Below are 22811 nucleotides of genomic sequence, written 5' to 3' on the forward strand. Positions count from 1 at the left end.
AGTATAGAAAAGTTTGAGCCTTATAGCTATGCAGTTCATAGGTCATATATGATCTGTCAGTGGTCAGAAAAGAGCACATCAATTCAGCAGATAATGCAACTCACTGCATCTGCAATGCAATTAACAAGCAGTAAGTATAATGTTTCTAAGTTAATTGTATGAGAAGATACTAGACATGCCCTCAGAAGTTACCACATAGGCTATGCAGTTGCCACATGCTAATTTTTGAAACAAACATGCAGTGACTGCAAAATTTTATCACGCTTTACTAAGAATCCCCTACATTCTTCTAATGTAAACTGCTCAAATCTGTTAAGGGACCTTCTGAAGATATTTTAGGTTTGATGCAGGAATAAATATTTTCTCCTTCTACAACTGTCTTCCGAATATCATTTTTATATAACAAGAATTATTTTGCAAAATCAAAGTATCCTGAGATATTTGCTCTGTGGGCCATAATTACAGGGTAACTAAAGTCTTAAGACAAAATCTCTGTATACATTCTAAAGGTTTTGGAGCCAGTTAAAGGATAAGCTCTGTGTTAAATGTTCTGCTGAGAGCCTGCATATTTATAGAAAAAACTTTAGCAAAGTTTGTTTTGTGTAACGTTTCAAATGTAGAAATTTTCAACATTAGCAGCTACCCTTTTAGGATGAAATTTATTTTTACATTGTTTTGTTATAGACTAAATGCTGAAAAAATACTAAAACGAAAATGTATTTTTCTGTACCATTCTAGGATGAAAGAGACTGAGAACCAAGTTCATAAAATGACCAAGAAATTGACTGTTGATGAGGTCATTGGAAAGTTGAAGGATTGTTTGATGAAACAAGAATTAAGTTTTCAAAAGAGCTTTCTTTCTTGCAACAAGCATCCTTATGGAAAAATTAGCAAAAATGATTTTAGGAAGGTAAGTAATCCTTCCATTGTTGACTGAAGGTGAAAGTGCAAAATTATGTCTTTGAAGGGTGACTAAATAATAAAAGTGAGATTAAATACTTAGGGGTCCTTTTACTAAGCCTTGGTAAAAGGTGGCCTGCGGTAGTATGGGTGTGTGTTTGGTGTGCGCCAGGCCATTTTTTACCGCGACTGGGAAAAGGGCATTTTGTTAATGGGCAGGGACATGGGCATTCGCTAAAATTAAAACTAGTGTGCACCTATTTACAGCCTGAGTCCTTACCACCACCTATTGATCTAGTGGTAAGGGCTAATGTGCTACATGCACAGTAACCATTCAGTGCACACCAACTGCCGATTACTGATAGAAATGCTATGCGTGGTAGAAAATAAAAAAATAATTTCTACTGCTGGAATGAACATGCGCCAAATCCGAAATTACATCCGGGGGGAGCGCTTGTCTGGCGGTAGTCCCATTTTGGCATGCGCTGCATGCACATAGGCTATCCCACAGCTTAGTAAAAGGACCCCTTAAAGAAGAGAGCTGCATGGGAGCTGGGATAGAGAGGTTCCTTCGAGTACCGCGGGGATCCCCTCCATGTCTGCGGAGATCCCGCAGGTATGGACCCGGGTCTGCGGGAATCCTGTAAGGATGGACCTAGGTCCTGAGGGATCCCTGCAGAACTGCTTTCCTTCCCCCTAGTGCAGGGTGCCCTCCTGACACATACCTTGGTGGTCTAGTGGCTTCTTTGGGGTAGGAAAGATCCTCACTCTTTCCTGCCGTCTGCCACGGTGCTGATCCTCTCCTCTCTGCTCTTTTAAAATGACTGCCATGATTTCCAGCGGCGGCCTGGCGAGATTTGTGATACTTCTTATGGTTTTTGGTATCGAGTTCCACCATTTTGAATCCTGGTAGCTATATCCAGCTGCGTAGATAGTTTTGTATATGGTGCTTTTGCAGTTGGGTAGATGTAGGAGTAGGTAGTTTCTGTTTTCTGGGCTGGTATTTCTTGAGGATAGCTCAATCAGATTAAGCATATATTCGGGTGCCATTCCAAATTGTAATCCAATTGTAATCAGTCTGTCATTTGGAGGGGCTGGTTATAGGGACACCCAAGCACTATTATATTCGTGGAGAAGTGTTGTCCAGCATCAGTCTAAATGTGCCAGCATTGTCCAATTCAACACACTATTAGCCTCCAAGTTCATACATAGTTAATTATGTTCAGTAGAAAATAAATATGTTGCCTCAGGCTGCTTGCAATGTGAATATTCCATCACTGTTTCATTATTGCTACCAAGTATTACATATTATGGGCATTTGCTTTAAACTTTCTTTTAATTCATTTATCCTGTCCTAATCCAGTCCTTACAATGCACATGGTTTTGCATTTTAATCCCAAAGGTGAATGCTAAGGGTGGTTGAACAATTAGGTATAAACTGTGTTGTTTCTGACTTTACTTGTTTTGGAATTTGGACTGCTTTGGGTCCTGTGCTGATCTGTACATCTGCTGTCTTAGCAGAGTATGGAAGAAAATGATTTCTGTTACTTTACTAGTATTTCTGCTTATAGAATCTGGATTTCTTGGGGGGGGGGGGGGGTCAAGACAAGGGCTTGGCGGGCTGGGAGATTCTGGTGGGGACGGGCAGGGATGATTTGGATTTCTGTCCCTGTGCAACTCTCTACCTTAGAGTTGAAATTACCATAAACCCATTTATAGAGGAAAATTATAACAAGCAGGATACTGTAGTCTTACATATGGGTGATGGTGCTGAATATTTATATTAATACAGCCTTAGTCTAGGTAAATATTTAAATTACTTACCTCTCTGGGGCCAAAGCAGACCAGCAAGCAGCAGCAGCAGTTTAGAAAAGAAAAACAAAACTGCAACCACAGCTATGATTGCAGCACAAGGCAGCTAGGAGTAGCAGCAACTGTAAACGTTTTTAAAAATGACTGGACTTGGTGGGCAGAGAAGAAACTGCAAAAGCAGACAGCTGTGCAAACTGCAGCTGTAAAAAGACTGGTAGGGATGGGGAAGAGGCTGACTGGAAGAGAAGTCTAGCTGTGAAGAGGAGCCCTGAAACAGTGTAGAGGAAAGAGAGGTTTCACCCTGCATAGCCTGTTGAAGAGGACCAAAGAAAGCTCTCCCTGGAAGCCAATAATTGCAGAGCCACACAGAAGACAATAAAAGTAAGCAACAACAACAAAAGAGCCTGAAGCCCATGGAACCACTCCTACTACTGAAAATAGGATCCATGTGCTAACAACAAGAAGACTGGGAGTGCCAGTAACCCAGGAGCTTCAGATGAGAGAAGCTGCAGAAAGCTGAGTTTCAGATGAGAGAAGCTGCAGAGAGCTGTGCAGAAGTCAAGTCCCCAGAGATAGGGTTACCATACGTCCGGATTTTCCCCGGACATGTCCTCTTTTTGAGGGCATGTCCGGGGCGTCCGGCGGATTTTGCCCCCGCTCACGTTTGTCCGGATTTCTGGACAAACGTGGGCGCGGGTGCGGGCAGGCGCGTGCGTGCGGTGGGCGTGTGGGCGGGCGATCGGCGCGTGGTCTCCCGTCCCCTCCCCTCCCCTTCCTTACCATGTTCCCTGGTGGTCTAGTGACGTCTTCGGGGCAGGAAAGAGCCCCCTCTTTCCTGCCCGGAGCGCTGCCTCCCCTGTCTATCATCCTTCTCGGTCTGGCTGGGGATTCAAAATGGCCGCCGAGAGTTGAACTCTCGCGAGGCCGCTTCAACTCTCGGTGGCCATTTTGAATCCCCAGCCATACCGAGGAGGATGCAGCAGGCAAGGGCAGGCAGCGCTCCGGGCAGGAAAGAGGGGGCTCTTTCCTGCCCCGAAGAGAAGACGCTACTAGACCACCAGGGCTAGACAGTAAGTGAGGGGGGGGTATGTGACGGGGGGGGGGGGAATAGGGGCGGAACCCGGACCTGAAGGGGGCGTGGCAGGGGCGGGGCATGAGGCGGGGCGGGGGCGGGGTAGGGGGGCGTGACATGTGTCCTCTTTTTCAGAGGACACAAAATGGTAACCCTACCCAGAGAGGCTGAGGAAGTGACTAGAATTTAGCAGTTGCACGAGAAGGTGACAAGAAACAAGAGCCAGCTGACAAGACCAGCAGTACAGAGAGTCATCGGGAGCTTAGCGTCCACTCAGGGTCACCAAAATCGGCATAATCGAAAGCCGATTTTTGGGCGTCCTCAACTGCTTTCCATCGCGGGGATGACCAAAGTTCACAGGGGCGTGTCGGCACCGTAGCGAAGGCGGGACTGGGGCATGATTAAGAGATGGGCGTCCTCGGCTGATAATGGAAAAAAAGAAGGGCGTCCCTGACGAGCACTTAGCCGACTTTTTGGTCCATTTTTTCTTGCGACCAAGCCTCAAAAAGGTGCCCGAACTGACCAGATGACTACCGGAGGGAATCGGGGATGACCTCCCCTTACCCCCCTCCCCAGTGGTCACCAACCCCTCCCACCCTAAAAAAAAAAAACTTAAATTTTTTTTTGCCAGCCTCTATGCCAGCCTCAAATGTCATACCCAGCTCCATGACAGCAGTATGCAGGTCCCTGGAGAAGTTTTAGAGGGTGCAGTGCACTTCAGGCAGGCGGACCCAGGCCCACCCCCCCCCTACTTGTTACACTTGTGGTAGTAAATGTGAGCCCTCCAAAACCCACCTGAAACCCACTGTACCCACATGTAGGTGCCCCCCTTCACTCCTTAGGGCTATGGTAGTGGTGTACAGTTGTGCGGAGTGGGTTTTGGTGGGTTTTGAGGGACTCAGCACCCAAGGTAAGGGAGCTTTGTACCTGGGAGCAATTTCTGAAGTCCACTGCAGTGCCCCCTAGGGTGCCCGGTTGGTGTCCTGGCATGTGAGGGGGACCAGTGCACTACGAATGCTGGCTCCTCCCACGACCAAAGGGCTTGGATTTGGTCGTTTTTGAGATGGGCATCCTCGGTTTCCAGTATGCCCGAAAACTGGGGATGACCATCTCTAAGGTCAACCATCTCTAAGGTCGACCTAAATGTTGCGATTTAGGCGTCCCTGACCGTATTATCGAAATGAAAAAATGGACACCCATCTTGGTTCGATAATACGGGTTTCCCCGCCCCTTCGTGGGGCTGTCCTGCGAGGACGCCCTCATGAAAACTTGGGCTCCCCATTCGATTATGCCCCTCTGTGTGTCTTGAGAGGCACTACAGAGGTGACCAGAATGCAGCGGAGGTGAGAAATGAAGAAATCAAAAGAAGTGAGAATAAGCCTGCTGTCTGTGAGAGCTGCAAGAAACCAGGGTGAAGAAAATCCAGTTAGGATGCCTAGTGGGAGCCAGAAAAAGTCCAGCCGAGAAAGCTCAGAAAAGCAGAGATGCAGCCAAGAGTGTGTTCCTTCTGGGATACGTACTGGCTGCGTTGGTGCTATTCTTAGAAGTAAAAGAAAAGTCAGACTAAGTTAGAAAGATATCTTTGTTACTTGCTGCAACAGCACAAGAAATACTATTAGCTCTTGGCATTAGTAGTTTTACAGAACAGAGTCTAACAATAGGAAGGAAAGTTTATTCCTCACTGTCATACAAAGGTCACAGAACATAGAGAAAGGAAGAAAGAAAGAATGAAAGAAAGAAAGATTTATAGCTGTAAAGAATTTTTTTTTTGGGGGGGGGGGGGGGAGAAGTACACCCCCCACGGAAAAAATGGCAGTGGCAAGGATATAAAACTCTCTTGCCAGCAGGGCTATCTTGCAGAGTTTCTTTGTCTACAGCGTACTTTTATAGGCCTGTGATGAGCATTCACTTCTCCCCTACCCTGGACCAATCATAGGTGCTGCATATGTGCTGGAGACGTGCAATTAGGTCCTTCATATGTGCTGGAGACTTACATTTGGTCCTTCATATATGCTGGAGGCTTGCAATTTGGGTCCTTGCCACTCCTCTTCTCAGTAAATTACATTTGTAACAAGTTATACCAGGCGGCTGAGTTGCCCTAGGATTAGAAGGCCTTATCAGAGTTTGTGATCAGCCAGAAATTCCTGTATATGATTGATGGGAAAAGAGAGATGGGGGATGGGAAATAGTGCAGCATACCTGAAGTAGAACATTATAGCTAAAAATGTATAGAATAGATATTGCACAGAGCAGAGCATAGCAGACGCTGGAAACACCAAAGGAGAAAGTCTGAGAAACTGAGGGGGTTCCACAAGTATTGAGGCTGAAGACTGGAGACTGGAACAGGGAGCTGGAATACAAAAGAAAGAAATACAGAAGATCACAAGAAGAGGAACATAGAAAACAATACCAGATAAAGAAGAGAAAGATATGATGGCAAATGCACAGGCATAAGAAAAATAGAGATGAGAAGACAGGTGGCAAGACTTTTTCAGGTATATTAATGAAAGGATGTAGACTAGAAATAGAATTGTAGACTTAAAGATGTTGAGAACCACTGTGTAGAGTAATGAAATACAAACAGATGTGCAAAACAAATACTTCTGTATTCATGAATGAAAATCCTGGAGAAGGAACACAGTCCACTGACAAAGGTACATATGTGAATGGAGTAGATATGGAAGGAAATGTTTATGAACAACTTGAAAAACTGAAAGTAGACAAAGTCATAGGGTCAGATGTAATCCATTTCAGGATGTCGAGCTTAGAGAGGTTCTGGTGGGTCTTCTTAAAGATTTGTTTAATAGAGACAGAAAGAGGTTCCATGGGATTGGAGACAGACAAATGTGGACCCTCTTCACAAAAATAGAGAAGAAGTGGGGAACGACAGGCTGGTGAGCCTCATTTCTTTGATTGGAAAACTAATTGAGGCTCTGCTGAAGGAAATAATAGTGAACTTCCTGGAATTCAATTAATTACTGCAGGGCTACTCAAATGGCAGACCACGGTCATGAATTGCTGCGGCTTCTGATCACATAAGGGGGGAAAAAGAAACAGCATCCTGGTGATCTACATATGAAGGCTTCAGATCGCCGAATTGTACCATGAGGACAGCCAGGGTGCTGGATTTTTTGGCCCTGACACAATATGCAGCTGCAATGATTCATGCAGGCAGCTGCAGGCTGAATCCAGGACCTTCCCTTGGTCATGTCCTTCCTCCTCTGATGAAACTTCCTGCTTCCACACAAGTAGGACATGACTGAGGGAAGGCCCCAGATCCAGCTAGAAGCTGCCTTTTTGAATTGCTGTGGCTGCTGGTTGCCTATCAAGGTATGGGACAGGGACAAGGGGGAGGGAGGAGGGAGAGACACTGAGATTTAGTTTATTGGTGCTTGATATACCATCCTTCAAAATATAAGCAGAGCGGGTTACAAAGGATAAAATTTATAAAACCCGGAAGAGAACTAATGTCATATGAGCACAAAAAAGAAAGAGAAGAAAGAAAATAGAATAAAAAGGAAAATACAGGCTCCTCTGCATCACCAGATGTCCACAAAGCTAAAAAGATTCATCTTGAGGGAGGCCTTAAAATGGGCATTAGAAGCTTCGGCTCGAAGATCATAAGGAAGGGCAATCTAAAGAACTGGGGCTATAAAGCAAAATGCTAAACGTTGTGTGGATTCAAGTCTAGAACAGGCAACCGGTGGAATAGACAACCAGTTGCCGGTAGAAGAACATGGTAAATATGAGGATCTATGAAGAACTATTAAAGAGAAAAAATATGGGGGGGGGGGGGGGGCATCCCTGTATGAAAGACCTTATGAGTAAGTGTCAAGATTTTATACTGCATTCGTAAAGGAAGAGGGAGCTATTAGAATTGTTTCATCAGTGGTGTTACATGGTCAAAACGTCATGCTCCCGAAAGAAGGTGAATGAGCATATTTTGAATTGTCTAGAGTTTTTTTATGAGGAAAACAGGAAGATCAGCATATACAACATTACAGTAGTCAAGCTTGGAATAAATGAAAGCGTAAAGAAGAGTGGCACAAGGACAAACGGAGAGAATAGTACTGTATGTAATGACAAAAAGCAAGACCTCATCACAGATGCAATTTGCAGGGAGAAGGAGAGCCAAGTATCCAAAATCACTCCCAAATATTTGAAGGATTCGACCAAAGAAAGAGAAACATTCCTTCAAGATGGAACAACCCAGGCATATACAGATCCAGAAATGCCCAGAGATGTAAGTCATGATAAGAGAATGGAATGACTAACCAGACTGAATGCAGCTGTGAGATTGAGAGAAATAAGCAAAATAGCAGTATCACGATCAAAAGCAACATGTACATCATTTAAAAAAGAAACACTAATTGTTTCAGTGGAATGTCCCAAACGAAACCTCGAATAAGAAGGGTGAAGAAAATGAGAGGCGTCAGTATGTTGAGTGAGCTGGGATCAAACTAGCTTTTCAGTGAGTTTTGCAAGAAAAGAAATGTTTGAAATTGGCCTACAGTTAGCAGGATCAGTAGCATCAAGGGGGTGATTTTTTTTAAGAGCAAGCAAACTGTAACAATCTTCCAGGAATCAGGAACTGCACTTGAAGAGAGGTTGGAAGAAGACCATAGATGGATACACCAAGCCGTGATGAGGGCATGGAGTCCAGTGAACAAGTTGTTTTCTTAATAGATATAAAAGTCTTAGTGAGAGTAGCCAAAGAAGGAGATTAAACTCTAACCAGGAAGAGTGCAGTGGAAATTGAGTTGGAGAGTGCAGCTCCAAAGATGAAGATGATGGCAATGGAATAGAAAGAGCAGGAAGATATAATGGTGATATAATGGTGAAAGAGGAAGATGAGCCCTGGCCTTATTTAATTTATCACTGAAATGTGTAGCAAATGTTCTTGCAGTTACAGAATTTGGACTAGACCAATAAGGGCCAAGAGAAGAAAGATGAAAGAGTACGTTAAATAATGTTTTAGTTTGATCTGCAGGTTCCCGAATCAGTATAGCTAGTATTTTTAATGAGATTCTGTGTATGTGAGCAAGAGAACAAGATAATGGGAGAGCAAGAGTATGAGTATGAAGCAGAGAAGAAACAGAGTAGGAAAGGGCTGAAAAAAGAGAAATTGTACAGAGTGAGTAAGAGTGGTAATAGATAATAAAAAAGAGCAACAGTTTGTATGTGTTTGTGTATATGTGAAGGGAGGAACTCAAGAGTGGAGAGGTAAAAGTGTGTGGGGGCAGAAGGGAAGAAAGAGCACAAAAAATGTATTGGGGGACTGAAAAGCAAGAGAGAGTGTGCATTTGACAAGGAGATTTGAACTGGGGAACAAAATATGGGATAAGCAAAAGAGGGAATAAGAATCTGTGTTGGGGCAATGAGAAGAGAGAATAAAACTGATGTATACGTGGTAAATTGTGGACCCTGGACCTCAAAATATCTGAGGTTGCCCAGGATTACAGGATACGAGGCAACCTGGTTTTTACCAAAGGAAAATCATATCAAATGAATCTGATTGATTTCTTTGACTGGATGACTAGAGAACTGGATTGAAGAGACATGCTAGATGTAGCCTATTTAGATTCCTCATAGTAAGCTCATGAATAAGTTAGTGGACTAAAGTTAGGACCTCCTGTCTCTTCCAAACATCTCTTGTGCTTTCTTCCATTTCCAGCCCTTGTCCTCAGCACAATCAGGCATCTTTCCCCTCACCTGTGATTCACCATATAGAGGGTAGGCCCATCTCTGGATAGCCTCTAATTGTCAGTTTCATGAGAGGTTTGCTTTTGACAAAGCCCCTTACCAAGCTTCCGTCTGTGTCATGAGACCTCAATGTCGTACTCACCTGGCTGATGAATGCTCCTTTTGAGCCACTGAATTCCTGTCATCAGAAGTACTTGATCTGGAGCTGTTTTTAGTGGGTGTTACTTCAGCTCGCAGGGTCAGTGAGCTTCAGGCCCTAGTGGTGGATCTATCTTACACAAAATTTCATCATAGTAGAGTCGTTCTCTGCACACACCCTAAGTTCCTTAAGATTGTGTCGGAGTTCCATTAGAACCAGTTGATCATTCTTCCAACCTTATTTCACAAACCACATGCTCATCCTGGTGAAAGTGCACTGTACACCTTGAACTGCAAGTGAGCAGTGGCCATTTACTTAGAGCAGGCTAGGCCCTACAGACAGTCCATCAAGCTTTTTGCTTCTTTTGATCCCAATAGGATGGGGGTTGCCATTGGGAAATGCAAAGTCTTCAGTTGGCTTGCAGATTGCATGTCATTCACATACTCCCAGTCTGAGCTGACTCTTGAGCGTTATGTCAAGGTTCAGAATGTCAGATCCATGGCTGTGTCAGTAGCCCACTTGAGATCAGTCTCCATTGAAGAAATTTGCAAGGCTGCGACCTGGTTTTCAATCCACACATTCACATCTCATTACTGTCTAAAGCAGGATACAGTGGCGTAGCAAGGGGGGGGGGGGGGCGGGAGGGGCGGTCCGCCCCGGGTGTCAGCTCAGGGGGGGTGCTCCCTGCCAGCTCCCCCCCTCGGCGAATTGACACCCCCCCCCCCCGACCAGCTCTCGCACCCTACCTTTAAAAAGAATATCGGGAGGCGAGGCGCAGCGCCTCACGCCTGCCCTGCACGTAAAAGAAATGTGGACCGTCGGGTCTTCCCTCGCTCTATCTGTCCCGCCCTCTGCTGACGCAACTTCCTATTTCTGCAAGGGCGGGACAGACAGAGCGAGAGAAGGCCCGACGGTCCACATTTCTTTTACTTGCAGGGCAGGCGTGAGGCGCTGCGCCTTGCCTCCCGATATTCTTTTTAAAGGTAGGGTGCAGGAGCTGGTCGGGGGGGGGAGGGGGTGTCATCGTGCTGCACCCAGGGGGGGGGCAATGGCGAACCGCCCCGCCCCGGGTGGCAGCCCCTCCTGCTACGCCACTGGCAGGATACCCAATGTGATAGTCTGTTTGGACAGACAGTTCTGCAGAATTTGTTTCTCCGAGGACAAGCAGGCTGCTTGTTCTCACATGTGGGTTGGCATCCATGGCGGCCCCAGGAACGGAGATTTTTCTAGTAAAATCCAAAAAGCTTTGCGACAGCCAGCAAAGCATGGGATGGGCGCACTGCGCATGCGCGGCCATCTTCCCGCTCACGCGCGTACGTTCCCGCCTCAGTTTTTTCTTTTCCGCGGTGGAGAGGGGCTGTTTGTCGGTCTCTCTCCCTCAGGTCCCAGGAAACTTAGGCGCTTTTCGCGTGCTATTTGCCGCTTTTTTCTTGTTTTACGTTACCTGTTTTTTTGTTTTTTCTTTTCTACTCTTAAAAAAAAAGGAACCCTCTTTTCCTTAGTTTTTGTCCTTGGTAAGTTTCCTTTCGTTTCCGTTACGGCCGTTTTGGGCCGCACGTCCGCGGTACTCCCTTTTTTTATGCCCTCAGTTGGCACAATCGAGCCGTTTGACTTCGCTGCCGCAATTTTTCCGCTGATGTCATTGAAGCCTTCCAGCGGCTTCAAGAAGTGTGCTCAGTGCCAGTGGTCGATATCGGGCACTGACCCGCACTCCTGGTGCATCCAGCACCTTGGTCCCGACCATCGCCCAGACGCTTGTAAGTTGTGTCTTAGCTTGAAAAAGCGGACACAGGCGTCGAGAAGAGCTCTTCGGGACAGTCTTTTTGGAGCTATGACTGATTCCTCGGCATCAACATCGACATCGGTACCGAGGTCGGAGATGTCGATATCGGCACCGGGGATGACATCGACATCGGGAGTGCAGGTAATGGCTTTCTGAACTTCACCTGTAGTGAGCCATCGAGCGGGCCTCCACCTGTCTCGAAGGCTCCTGCTGTGCAGGCCCACCAGGACCGATCGATGTCGGACCCGACCCCGAGGAGGCGTGTGGATTCCACGTCCTCCTAGTCGGTACCGAGGAGTACCGGTGACGTGCTGCGAGCGAAGGCGAAGAAGCATCGGCACCGGTCTCCCTCGAGGCACGGTATCGGGAGCTCCGGGGCGTCGAGGGATTCGGCATCCGGAAAGCGCCGACGCTGGGAGGTGCACTCACCCTCCATACAAGAGGTGTCGGTGCGTCGATCTTCGGACAGCCCAGTACCGCCTCCCAGGCCTTCTCAGGTACCGGCCCCTCAGCCTTCCTCGACAGCAACTCTGGAGGAGAGCATTCGAGCCATTCTTCCGGGTCTTCTGGAAGGGCTGCTGCACCAGGCTATTCCAGTACCGGGGGTGCCTGCGCCCTCGGTACCGTCAATGGAAGCGGCGGCTGGCTCCGTGCCTGTTGTGAGGTCTCCAACGCCGGTACTGCTTGCGGCATTGGCCTCGGCTGCCACCCAGGTTGACTCCCCATCGATGTCAATGGAGGGAGCTTCATCGCCGCCGGCATGGGAGTCGACCTCTCGACATCACCATCGAGGTCATGGTTCCTCGGTGTCGAGACGGGCCCGGTTTCAAACTGTAGTTCGTGAACTCTTGTGCAATACCGAGGAGGATGCCTCCTGGGATTGTCGAAATATGCTGTCACTTGCTTTCAGCGAAATACAGGCCAAGGGCTCAGGCTAAGAGCTAAGCCTCTAAGAATCAAAGATCACCTCTGACACAGCTACATTTCACTGCAGCAAATGCTGGAATGAGGTAATTGAGAGCATATGCAGGGAGGGGGAATCTGCTCTGTAAATAACAGCTGGATTGGCGCTAGCAAGAAAGTCACAAGTGAGGATGTTTTGGCTAGTGGAAGATAGTAGTGGGTCAGATGTAAGTAAGATGAGAACATCCAAGGGGGGGGGGGGGGGGGGTGCTGGAGGAAGGCTTGGGAACATGTTAAGTCATTGTTATCAACCGATAATGGCCAAAGAGTTCTGGTGAGAAAGTTAGGGTCCATAGGAATGAATGGAACGAGAAAGGTATAAAAAGGGCAGAAGGCTGAAGAGAGAAGACAGAATACACTTGCTGTGTGTAGTGAAGCGCTGTTTTACCATGTTCCAGATATGAATGCCTAATTGCCTGTACTGCCTTTGGTGAGATGCTAATAAACTTTCTTCTTGTATCTGAGTGTGTTTCTAATTGTTGAGGGCGTTTGTACTCAGGCTGTGTAAAACAGACTGAGAATATTGCCTCACCTGTCCAAACTATTAATACCACGGTCTTACAGCCTCCTTATAGACTCTACAATAAATAAACAGGATGAAGGGGAAGACCCCAGATATTTCTCTTCCGAGGAGTCTTGTGGTGTTCCTTCTGATCCCACTCCTTCACCTGAGAGGAAGCTTTCTCCGCCAGAGAGTCTGTCCTTCTCCTCCTTTGTCCGGGAACTGTCTGTGGGCATTCCCTTCCCTGTGGTAAATGAGGATGAGCCCAGGACTGAGATGCTCGAGGTCCTGGACTATCCTTTGCCACCTAAGGAGTCATCCAATGCCCCTCTGCATAATGTCCTGAAGGAGACATTGCTGAGGAACTGGATGAAGCCTTTATCTAATCCCACCATCCCCAAGAAAGTGGAGTCCCAATATCGGATCCATGGAGAACCTGAGTTGATGAGGTCGCAGTTACCTCATGACTCTGCGGCTGTGGATTCCGCTCTCAAGAGAGCCAGAAGTACTAGAGATTCCGCCTCAGCACCCCCAGGGCGAGAGGCTAGGACTTTAGACTCTTTCGGGAGGAAGGCCTACTAGTCCTCTATGCTCGTGTCCAAAATTCAGTCCTACCAGCTCTACACGAGCATTCACATGCGAAATAATGTTAAGCAACTGGCGGACTTGGTGGATAAGCTCCCTCCGGAGCACGCCAGGCCTTTTCAGGAGACAGCTGAAGGCGTGTCGTAAATTCCTGTCCAGGGGTGCTTATGACACTTTTGATGTTGCATCCAAATCCACTGCTCAAGGTATAGTGATGCGCAGACTCTCATGGCTGTGTGCCTGTGACCTGGACAATTGGACCCAGCAGCGGCTTGCGGATGTCCCTTGCCGGGGGGATAATATTTTTGATGAGAAGGTCAAGCAGGTGGTAGAGCAGCTCCACCAGCCGGAAACCGCCCTCGACAAACTCTCCCACCGGGCGCCTTCAGCATCTACCTCAACAGGTAGACGTTTTTTCAGGGGAAGGAGGAATGCTCCCTATGCTTACAATAAGCGCAGGTACAATCCACCTTCCCAACAGCCTTCTCAGGCTGAAACCCAGTACACTCGTTCACATCAACAGCGTGCGCCCAGACAGGCCCCTGCAGCTCCCCAGCAAAAGCAAGGGACGGGCTTTTGACTGGCTCCAGTTGAACATAGCCGCCATAAACGTACCTGTGCCGGACGATCTGCCGGTCGGAGGGAGGTTAAAATTTTTTTTTTTTGGTTTTTATTTTTTTAATTGAATTTAACATTTTTATTACAAGTTAAACACTTGTGAAAGAAAACACAGCTTAAGATAAAGAAAGACGAAATAATATTTGACGTATAAAAAAAAGATCAGCTTCCTTAGACCACTAATGTTGAGGGGACGCAGCAGGATTAAAAGGAGTCATTTAGGTATAGTCTAAACAATTCAACAAAAGACTTACATGTGATTACCCTCCCCAATATTATCAATCTTTAACCCAACAAAATTACAACTTTTTCAAATCCAAAAATGCCCTTAACTGTTCAGGTGAATAAAATATGTACTTTACATCCAAATATCTTATCAAACATTTACACGGATAGGCTAGGAAGAAAGTGCCCCCCAAGTCCAGAACCTCCTTTTTCATAATCAAGAAATTTTTTCTCCTCTCTTGAGTGGACTTTGTGACATCTGGATATATCCAGATCCTATTTCCTCCAAAAGGAATTTTTGATTGTTTGAAGCCTGCACAGCACCCGTAGCTGCCTGGTGATTGCAGCAGCTGAATTCCAGGTGCTGCTGGCCTTATTAGCCATTTTGTTACTCTCAGCCCTTGCCTTTGCATTGTCTTAGGCCCTGGTACGTGGGTGCTTGTGCACTTCTGCCTGAGAGACTTTTTCTAGACCTAATTCTGCATTTGCTGGTTTCCTGCCTTTTGAACCTTTGCCTGGACCTGGACTTTGCTTTACTTGTTGCCTGCCTTTTGAACCTTTGCCTGGACCTGGACTTTGCTTTGCTTGCCGCCTGCCTTTTGAACCTTTGTCTGGACCTGGACTTTGATTTCCTTGCCGCCTGCCTTTTGACCCTCTGTCTGGACCTGGACTTTGCTTTGCTTGCCGCCTGCCTTTTGAATCTTTGCTGGGACCTGTCTTCTGCTTGCTGGCTGACTGCCTAGAGACCTAACCTGGATTTGCCGGTACGTCTGTTCTGCCTTGCTTCTGGTGTGGGGTGGTTTTGCCTGCTACTGCTGCTCCTCGGCAGTGGTCCAAGGGCTCACAAACCCAGTTCCTGTTTAGTAAATGTGGCATCAATTACCCAGGGTCCTACCTTCTTCCAATTCAAAAACTAGAATTCATTAGAGCTCTGCTTGATTCTCTGACAGCTCGGGCCTATCTTCCCGAGATGAGGACAGACAATCTTTTGTCTCTCGTTTCCATAGTCCGAGCATCTCAGTAGATTACAGCTCGGCAGATGTTGAGCTTGCTAGGCCATATGGCCTCCACAGTTCATGTGACGCCCATGGCACGCCTTCACATGAGATCTGCTCAATGGACCCTAGCTTCCCAGTGGTATCAAGCTGCAGGGAATCTAGAGGATGTGATACAGCTGTCCACTGTTTTTCACAATTCCCTTCAGTGGTGGACAATTCGATCCAGTTTGACCTTGGGACGTCCCTTCCAAATTCCTCAAAAAGTGTTGACTACGGATCCATCTCTCCTGGGGTGGGGAGCTCATGTAGATGGGCTCCACACTCAGGGAGCTTAGTCCCTCCAGGAATCAGGTCTTCAGATCAATCTCCTGGAGTTGCGAGCGATCTGGAACGCTCTGAAGGCTTTCAGAGCTCGGCTGTCCAATCAAATTATTCAAATTCAGACAGACAATCAGGTTGCTTCACTGTGTCGGTAAACCGTCCAGATGTGGCTTTGGGCTCGCCTTTACGGCATGTTTCTTCAAGCCACGTATCTGGCAGGCGTAAACAACAGTCTGGCCAACAGATTGAGCAGGATAATGCAACCCCACGAGTGGTTGCTCAACTCGGGCGTAGTACGCAAGATCTTCCGGTAGTGGGGCACCCCCTCGGTGGATCTTTTTGCCACTCAGCTCAATCACAAGGTCCCTCAGTTCTGTTCCAAACTTCAGGCCCACGACAGACTAGCATCAGATGCATTTCTCCTTCATTGGGGGAAGGGCCTTCTGTATGCATATCCTCCCATACCTCTGATGGGAAAGACTTTGCTGAAATTGCAGCAAGACCACGGAACCATGATTCTGATTGCGCCCTTTTGGTCGTGCCAGATCTGGTTCCCTGTTCTTCTGCAGTTGTCCTTCAAAGAACCTTTCATTTTCCGAAATCACTGAAGAAGAAACTTTACTTCTTCTTCAATCCTCAAAACTAACCACCTGCTCCTCTGACCCTATTCACACTCACCTACTCAACATTATCTCTCCTGCTGTCACCCCTTTCATCTGTGATATCCTCAATCTGTCACTCTCCACTGCGACTGTCCCTGATGCCTTTAAGCATGCCGTAGTCACCCCGCTCCTCAAAAAACCTTCTCTGGATCCTACCTCTTCTTCCAACTATCGCCCCATCTCCCTCCTTCCTTTCTTATCCAAGTTACTAGAACGTGCTGTCCACCGTCGCTGCCTCGACTTTCTTTCTTCTCAACCTATTCTTGATCCGCTCCAATCTGGCTTTCGTCCCCTTCATTCAACTGAAACAGCACTTACTAAAGTCTCCAATGATCTATTCCTGGCTAAATCCAAAGGGCTCTACTCTATCCTCCTCCTTCTCGATCTTTCTGCTGCCTTTGATACTGTTGATCACAGCCTACTCCTTGGCACGCTGTCCTCACTTGGATTTTGGAATTCTACTCTCTCCTGGTTCTCTTCTTATCTCTCACAGCGTACTTTTAGTGTATACTCTGGTGGTTCCTCCTCTTCCTCTATCCCGCTGTCAGTGGGTGTACCTCAAGGATCTGTTCTAGGACCTCTCCTTTTCTCCATCTATACTTCCTCCCTTGGTGCTTTGATCTCATCACACGGCTTTCAGTATCACCTTTACGCTGATGACTCCCAAATCTACCTCTCCACACCAGTAATCTCGGCAGAAATCCAGTCCAAGGTATCTGCCTGCCTCTCTGACATTGCTACCTGGATGTTTCGCCACCACCTGAAACTCAATATGTCCAAAACTGTACTCCTTATCTTCCCTCCTAAACCAACCTCTCCCCTTCCCCCATTCTCTATTTCTGTCGACAACACGCTCATTCTTCCTGTCTCATCTGCTCGCAACCTTGGGGTCATCTTCGACTCCTCCCTCTCCTTCTCGGCCCATATTCAACAGATTGCTAAAACCTGTCGCTTCTTCCTTTATAACATCGCCAGAATTCGCCCTTTCCTATCAGAACCCTCATCCACACTCTCGTCACCTCTCGCTTAGACTACTGCAACTTGCTTCTCACAGGTCTTCCACTCAGCCATCTCTCTCCTCTTCAATCTGTTCAAAACTCTGCCGCACGACTAATATTTCGCCAAAGTCATTATGCCCATATCACCCCTCTCTTGAAATCACTTCACTGGCTCCCTGTCCATTTCCGTATACAATTCAAGCTCCTCTTGTTGACATATAAGTGCATTCACTTTGCAGCCCCTCACTACCTCTCCACCCTCATCTCTCCCTACACTCCTTCCCTAAAACTCCGTTCACTGGACAGATCTTTCCTAATTGCACCCTTCTCCTCCATCGCCATCTCCAGACTCCGCTCCTTCTATCTCGCCGCACCTTATGCCTGGAATAGGCTTCCTGAGCCATTACGTCTAGCTCCATCCCTCGCAGCCTTCAAATCCAGGCTAAAGGCCTACCTGTTTGATGCTGCTTTCGACTCCTGACTTGTAACTTTTATCTTACCCTTGTGTGTCCTTCTGTCTGTCCTTCCCTTATCCTTTTTGGTCCTGTCTGTTTGTCCTGATTTAGATTGTAAGCTCTTTTGAGCAGGGACTGTCTTTCTTCTTCATGTTCAATTGTAAAACGCTGTGTACGACTGGTAGTGCTATAAAAGTGATTTATAGTAGTAGTAGTAGTAGAAGAACCATGGAGATTCCAACCCTCATCACTCAGAACGAAGGGGCACTTCTACATCCCAACCTCCAGTCTCTGGCTCTCACGGCCTGGATGTTAAGAGTGTAGACTTCGCCTCCTTGGGTCTTTCTGAGGGTGTCTCTTGAGTCTTGCTTGCGTCCAGGAAAGATTCCACGAAGAAATGTTACTCTTTTAAATGGAGAAGGATTGCCGTTTGGTGTGACAGCAAGGCCCTAGATCCTCGCTCTTGTCCTACACAGACCCTGCTTGAATACCTTCTACACTTGTCAGAGTCTGGTCTAAAGACCAACTCCATAAGAGTTCATCTTGGTGCAATTAGTGTTTTTCATTATCGTGTAGAAGGTAAGCCTATCTCTGGACAGCCTTTAGTTGTTCGCTTCATGAGAGGTTTGCTTTTGTGAAAGCCCCCGGTCAAACCTCCATCTGTGTCATGGGATCTCAACGTCATTCTCACCCAGCTGATGAAACCTCCTTTTGAGCCACTGGATTCCTGCCATCTGAAGTACTTGACCTGGAAGGTTATTTTCTTGGTGGCGGTTACTTCAGTTCGTAGAGTCAGTGAGCTCCAAGCCTTGGTAGCCCATGCTCCTTGTACTAAATTTCATTATAACAGAGTAGTCCTCCGTACGCACCCTAAGTTCTTGCCGAAGGTGGTGTCGAAGTTCCATCTGAACCAGTCAATTGTCTTGCCAACATTTTCCCCCGTCCTCATACCCACTCTGCTGAACGTCAGTTGCATACTTTGGACTGCAAGAGAGCATTGGCCTTCTATGTGGAGCAGACAAGCCGCGTCAGACAGTCCGCCCAAATGTTTGTTTCTTTCGATCCCAACAGAAGGGGAGTTGCTGTCGGGAAACGCACAATCTCCAATTGGCTAGCAGATTGCATTTCCTTCACTTATGCCCAAGCTGGGTTGACTCTTGAGGGTCATGTCACGGCTCATAGTGTTAGAGCCATGGCAGCGTCAGTGGCCCACTTGAAGTCAGCCACTGTTGAAGAGATTTGCAAGTCTGCGACATGGTCGTCCACGCATTCACATCTCATTACTGCCTTCAGCAGGATTCCTGATGTGACAGTCGGTTCGAGCAGTCGGTGTTGCAGAATCTGTTTGGGGTTTAGAATCCAACTCCACCCCCCTAGGCCCATTTTTGTTCTGTTCCAGGCCGCACTCTCAGTTAGCTGTTTCTTCGTAGGTCAATCTTTGTTATGTCCTCGCCGTTGCGAGGCCCAATTGACCATTGTTCATTGTTTTGAGTGAGCCTGGGGGCTAGGGATACCCCACATGTGAGAACAAGCAGCTTGCTTGTCCTCGGAGAAAGCGAAGATATTTACCTGTAGCAGGTATTCTCCGAGGACAGCAGGCTGATTGTTCTCACCAACCCGCCCACCTCCCCTTTGGAGTTGTTTTTATTCTTTATTTGCTGTTGATATAACTGAGGCGGGAACGGACGCGCGTGGGTGGGAAGATGACCGCGTATGCGCAATGCGTCTGTCCCGCGCTTTGCTGACTGTCGCAAAGCTTTTTGGATTTTACTAGAAAAATCTCCGTTCCTGGGGCCGCTGTGGACGCCGACCCACATGTGAGAACAATCAGCCTGCTGTCCTCGGAGAATACCTGCTACAGGTAAGTATCTTAGCTTTGTGGTGTATAATCCAACTCCATCCCCCTATGTCCATTTTGTTCTGTTCCAGACTGCACTCTCACACTGTGGTATATAGTTTTAGGTCAATTACTATTTTGTCCAATTGACCTGTGGTTGTTGTTCGGGGACCATGGTAGCTAGGGATTCCCACATGTGAGAATATTTATTGATTGATTGATTTATGGTTCAATAATTTTTATTGATGAACAGCATAATAAACACTATTGACAGCATTAATATATCCATTGTAGTCTACTTTCACTTTATACACTTCAATAATTCTCATCGACTGTAACATCAAAAATTTTTATATTTTCCCCCTCCCACCCCCTTCCCCACAACTTCTAACATATGTTAATGGTTCCCTATCTTTTCGCTATAATTAATAACCGCTCTATTCATTTGACTAATGTAACCAGTTTGTCAAACATATGAACCTGCATCAGTAAAGAATCACAACTCCATACTCTAATCAACAAAATGAAGACACATTTAACATAATCTAGCGACCCCCAACTCCGGGCGAGCCACTCCCACAGTCAGTGTGCTTTCCAATGTCACATCACCATAACATATATGTTCTCTCTTAATTATCCCGAACTACCCCCCACCCTATCCCTTCTCCTTCCCCTCCCCCCTCCCTTGGATTATTCTAATGATTCCCAGAGTCAAGAGGAGCCTCATCTCTATTATTTTACAACACAATAAAAGTTCTCTGTGCGTCTCGTAAGCCTTAATCCTATATCTAAAGCTGATCCCTTCCTTATCTTGTTCCCCCCCTTCAACCTGCGTCTTTTAAAGGCCACAATGTTCAAAAATTGTTTGTTTGTTTTTTTTAATAAATTCAACAGGAAACTTCTCCCTCTGGGGGTCAGAGTATCCCATATAGGTTCCCATTGTGCCTGGAATTATCTGCCTGGCAAGCTGTCAAGGTCCTGAATCCCACACCTGTCCACTCGCATTTGCTTTATAATCTGGGATCGCCACACCTGCTGCGGCGGTTCTTCGCTCTTTCTCCAATACTGTAAAATAGTTGTAATTCCAAAGTAAATTGCTAACCTAATGAAGGCTTTGAAGCCTTCTGGGGGATCTTGTGCATACTTGAATACTTTAAACAGCATTAAAGGATCCCAAACCACAGTGCAACTCCACGTCCCCTCTGTCCCCTCTAGTATCCTGCGCCAAAAGCGCTTCACATATTTGCAGTGCCAAAACATATGCCCCAGAGCAGCTGAAGCTTCTCGGCATTTTGTGCAGTCCCCATTTTCTGCTAGCCCTGAACGACATGCTCTGTATGGTGATATGTGTGTCCGCATGAACCACCTGTATAGTCTCTCTCTTTGTGGTATGGAAAGCCTCCATTTATACAATGACTTTAGAAACGCTTCACAGGTGTCCACTGTGACCTCACTTCCCAAATCTCTAGACCACTCTGTGGCCAATTTACCCACATCAAGTTCCATGGTCATATCTTTTAACTGCTGATGGTGAAATCTCAAAGGTACCTGCAATTGAGCCCCCAGGGTATAATCTTCAGAAATTATCTCCACCACGTCTTCTGTTAAATCTGTCCAATTTAGGGTGCCCACGTAATGCTTTAATTGATAGTATGCAAAATAATGATTCGCTGAAATCTGATATTTTAATTGCAGTTCTGGGTATGAGTACATCTTGCCTTCCTCATTCACTGTATGAGCTAAATATATTATTCCCTTTTCTGCCCATCTGGTGAAAACACTCCTCCCCTGCCCCGGTGGAAAAGCCGGGTTGTCACATATGGACATCCATGGAGTCACCTTGGCTGAGAAGAAGTGTTCCCGACATAACCAGCGCCAAGTTTCCCTCAGAGCTTGCAGTACCGGGTTTCGTTTAAAGGCGTCTTTGGGCAGGGTCCCTCCAGTGTGTAGTAGATGGCTAAAGTGTATCCCTGGAAATCTAGAAGTCTCTAACTATGTCAGAGAGAACTCTGAAGACCCCCTATACCAGTCATTAATATGTCTCATGGAACAGGCCATAGTCAAATATTTGATGTTTAACAAACCCATTCCTCCACTCTCCCATGGGGACGCAATCAGTGTATATGGGATCCTAGGCCTCCTCCCCTGCCATAGATATTCCTGTATTATTCGCTGTAGCTTCCCCTCATCCCTGTGTTTCAAGAATAAGGGTAACTGTTGGAATACATAAAGCCATCTTGGTGCAATCACCATATTAAATAGTGCAATTTTGCCCCACACTGTGAGGGGTAATTCCCTCCACATGATCAAATTATTCTTGGTCATATCCAAGAGTGGTTCAACATTATCCCGGTACAAGCCAGCTCTTGTCTCAGAGAAATAAACCCCTAGGTACTTCATTTTGGAATCCACCCACTTAATGGGAAAGCTCCCTGACCACCCCTTACGGGTATCATCGTCCATTGGCATTGCCCCTGATTTATCATAATTAAGGGTAAATCCTGATAACCGGCCAAACTCCTTAACGAGTCCCAATGCCGCCGGGAGGGATCTACGCGGGTCTGTAAGTATCAGAAGGATGTCATCTGCATAAGCTAGTGCTCGTATCTCATGTTTCTCCATTGTCACCCCTTGTATCTCTGTTGTTGAGTTTAGTAATCTCAATAAGGGCTCTAATGCCAGGTCAAACAATAGGGGAGAAAGGGGACAGCCTTGTCTTGTTCCTCGCTTTACTGGAAATCTCTGTGTTATTCCCCCATTAACTGTGACTTGGGCAGACATATTTGTATATAGGGCCCTAATGGCTCGTTGTATCTCGCCAGGGATTCCCACCCAATCTATGGTTTCAAAAAGAAAGTCCCAGCTTACTTTGTCAAAAGCCTTAGCGGCGTCCAAGCTTACCATCACCCCTGGAACTTGCTGATATCGTCAATGAGCCATTGCCAATAAGGCCCTCCGCACATGTAGCACTGAGTGCCTCCCTGGTATAAAACCGACCTGTGCCGGGTCTATGATGGGTGGCAGGCACTTCGCCAAGCGTCTAGACAATATTTTTGCTAGTAATTTAATGTCAACATTGATAAGGGATATGGGTCTATACGACTCAGGTTCTGCCGCTGTCTTCCAGGGTTTCAATAATAACAAGATATTGGCTGTATTTTCATACTTGTCCTTCCTGGATTATGGTTTGGTGGTAAGCAAATAGTGGACCTAGCAAGGTTGTCTGCATGAGTTTGTA

The 22811-nt window shown here is 46.7% G+C and overlaps 1 protein-coding gene across 1 annotated transcript in view; it reads left to right on the top strand.

The window, feature by feature from the left end:
- Positions 1-22811, top strand: part of EFCAB6 (EF-hand calcium binding domain 6) — a 1149121-nt gene that overhangs the window by 541622 nt on the left and 584688 nt on the right. Inside the window, exon 16 of the mRNA XM_030215418.1 lies at positions 739-910. Coding sequence (XP_030071278.1) covers positions 739-910 — 172 coding nt within the window. The remainder of the gene's footprint in view (positions 1-738; positions 911-22811) is intronic.

The sequence above is a fragment of the Microcaecilia unicolor genome, chromosome 9 (genome assembly GCF_901765095.1).
Source record: "Microcaecilia unicolor chromosome 9, aMicUni1.1, whole genome shotgun sequence".
In the NCBI taxonomy this organism is placed as follows: domain Eukaryota; kingdom Metazoa; phylum Chordata; class Amphibia; order Gymnophiona; family Siphonopidae; genus Microcaecilia; species Microcaecilia unicolor.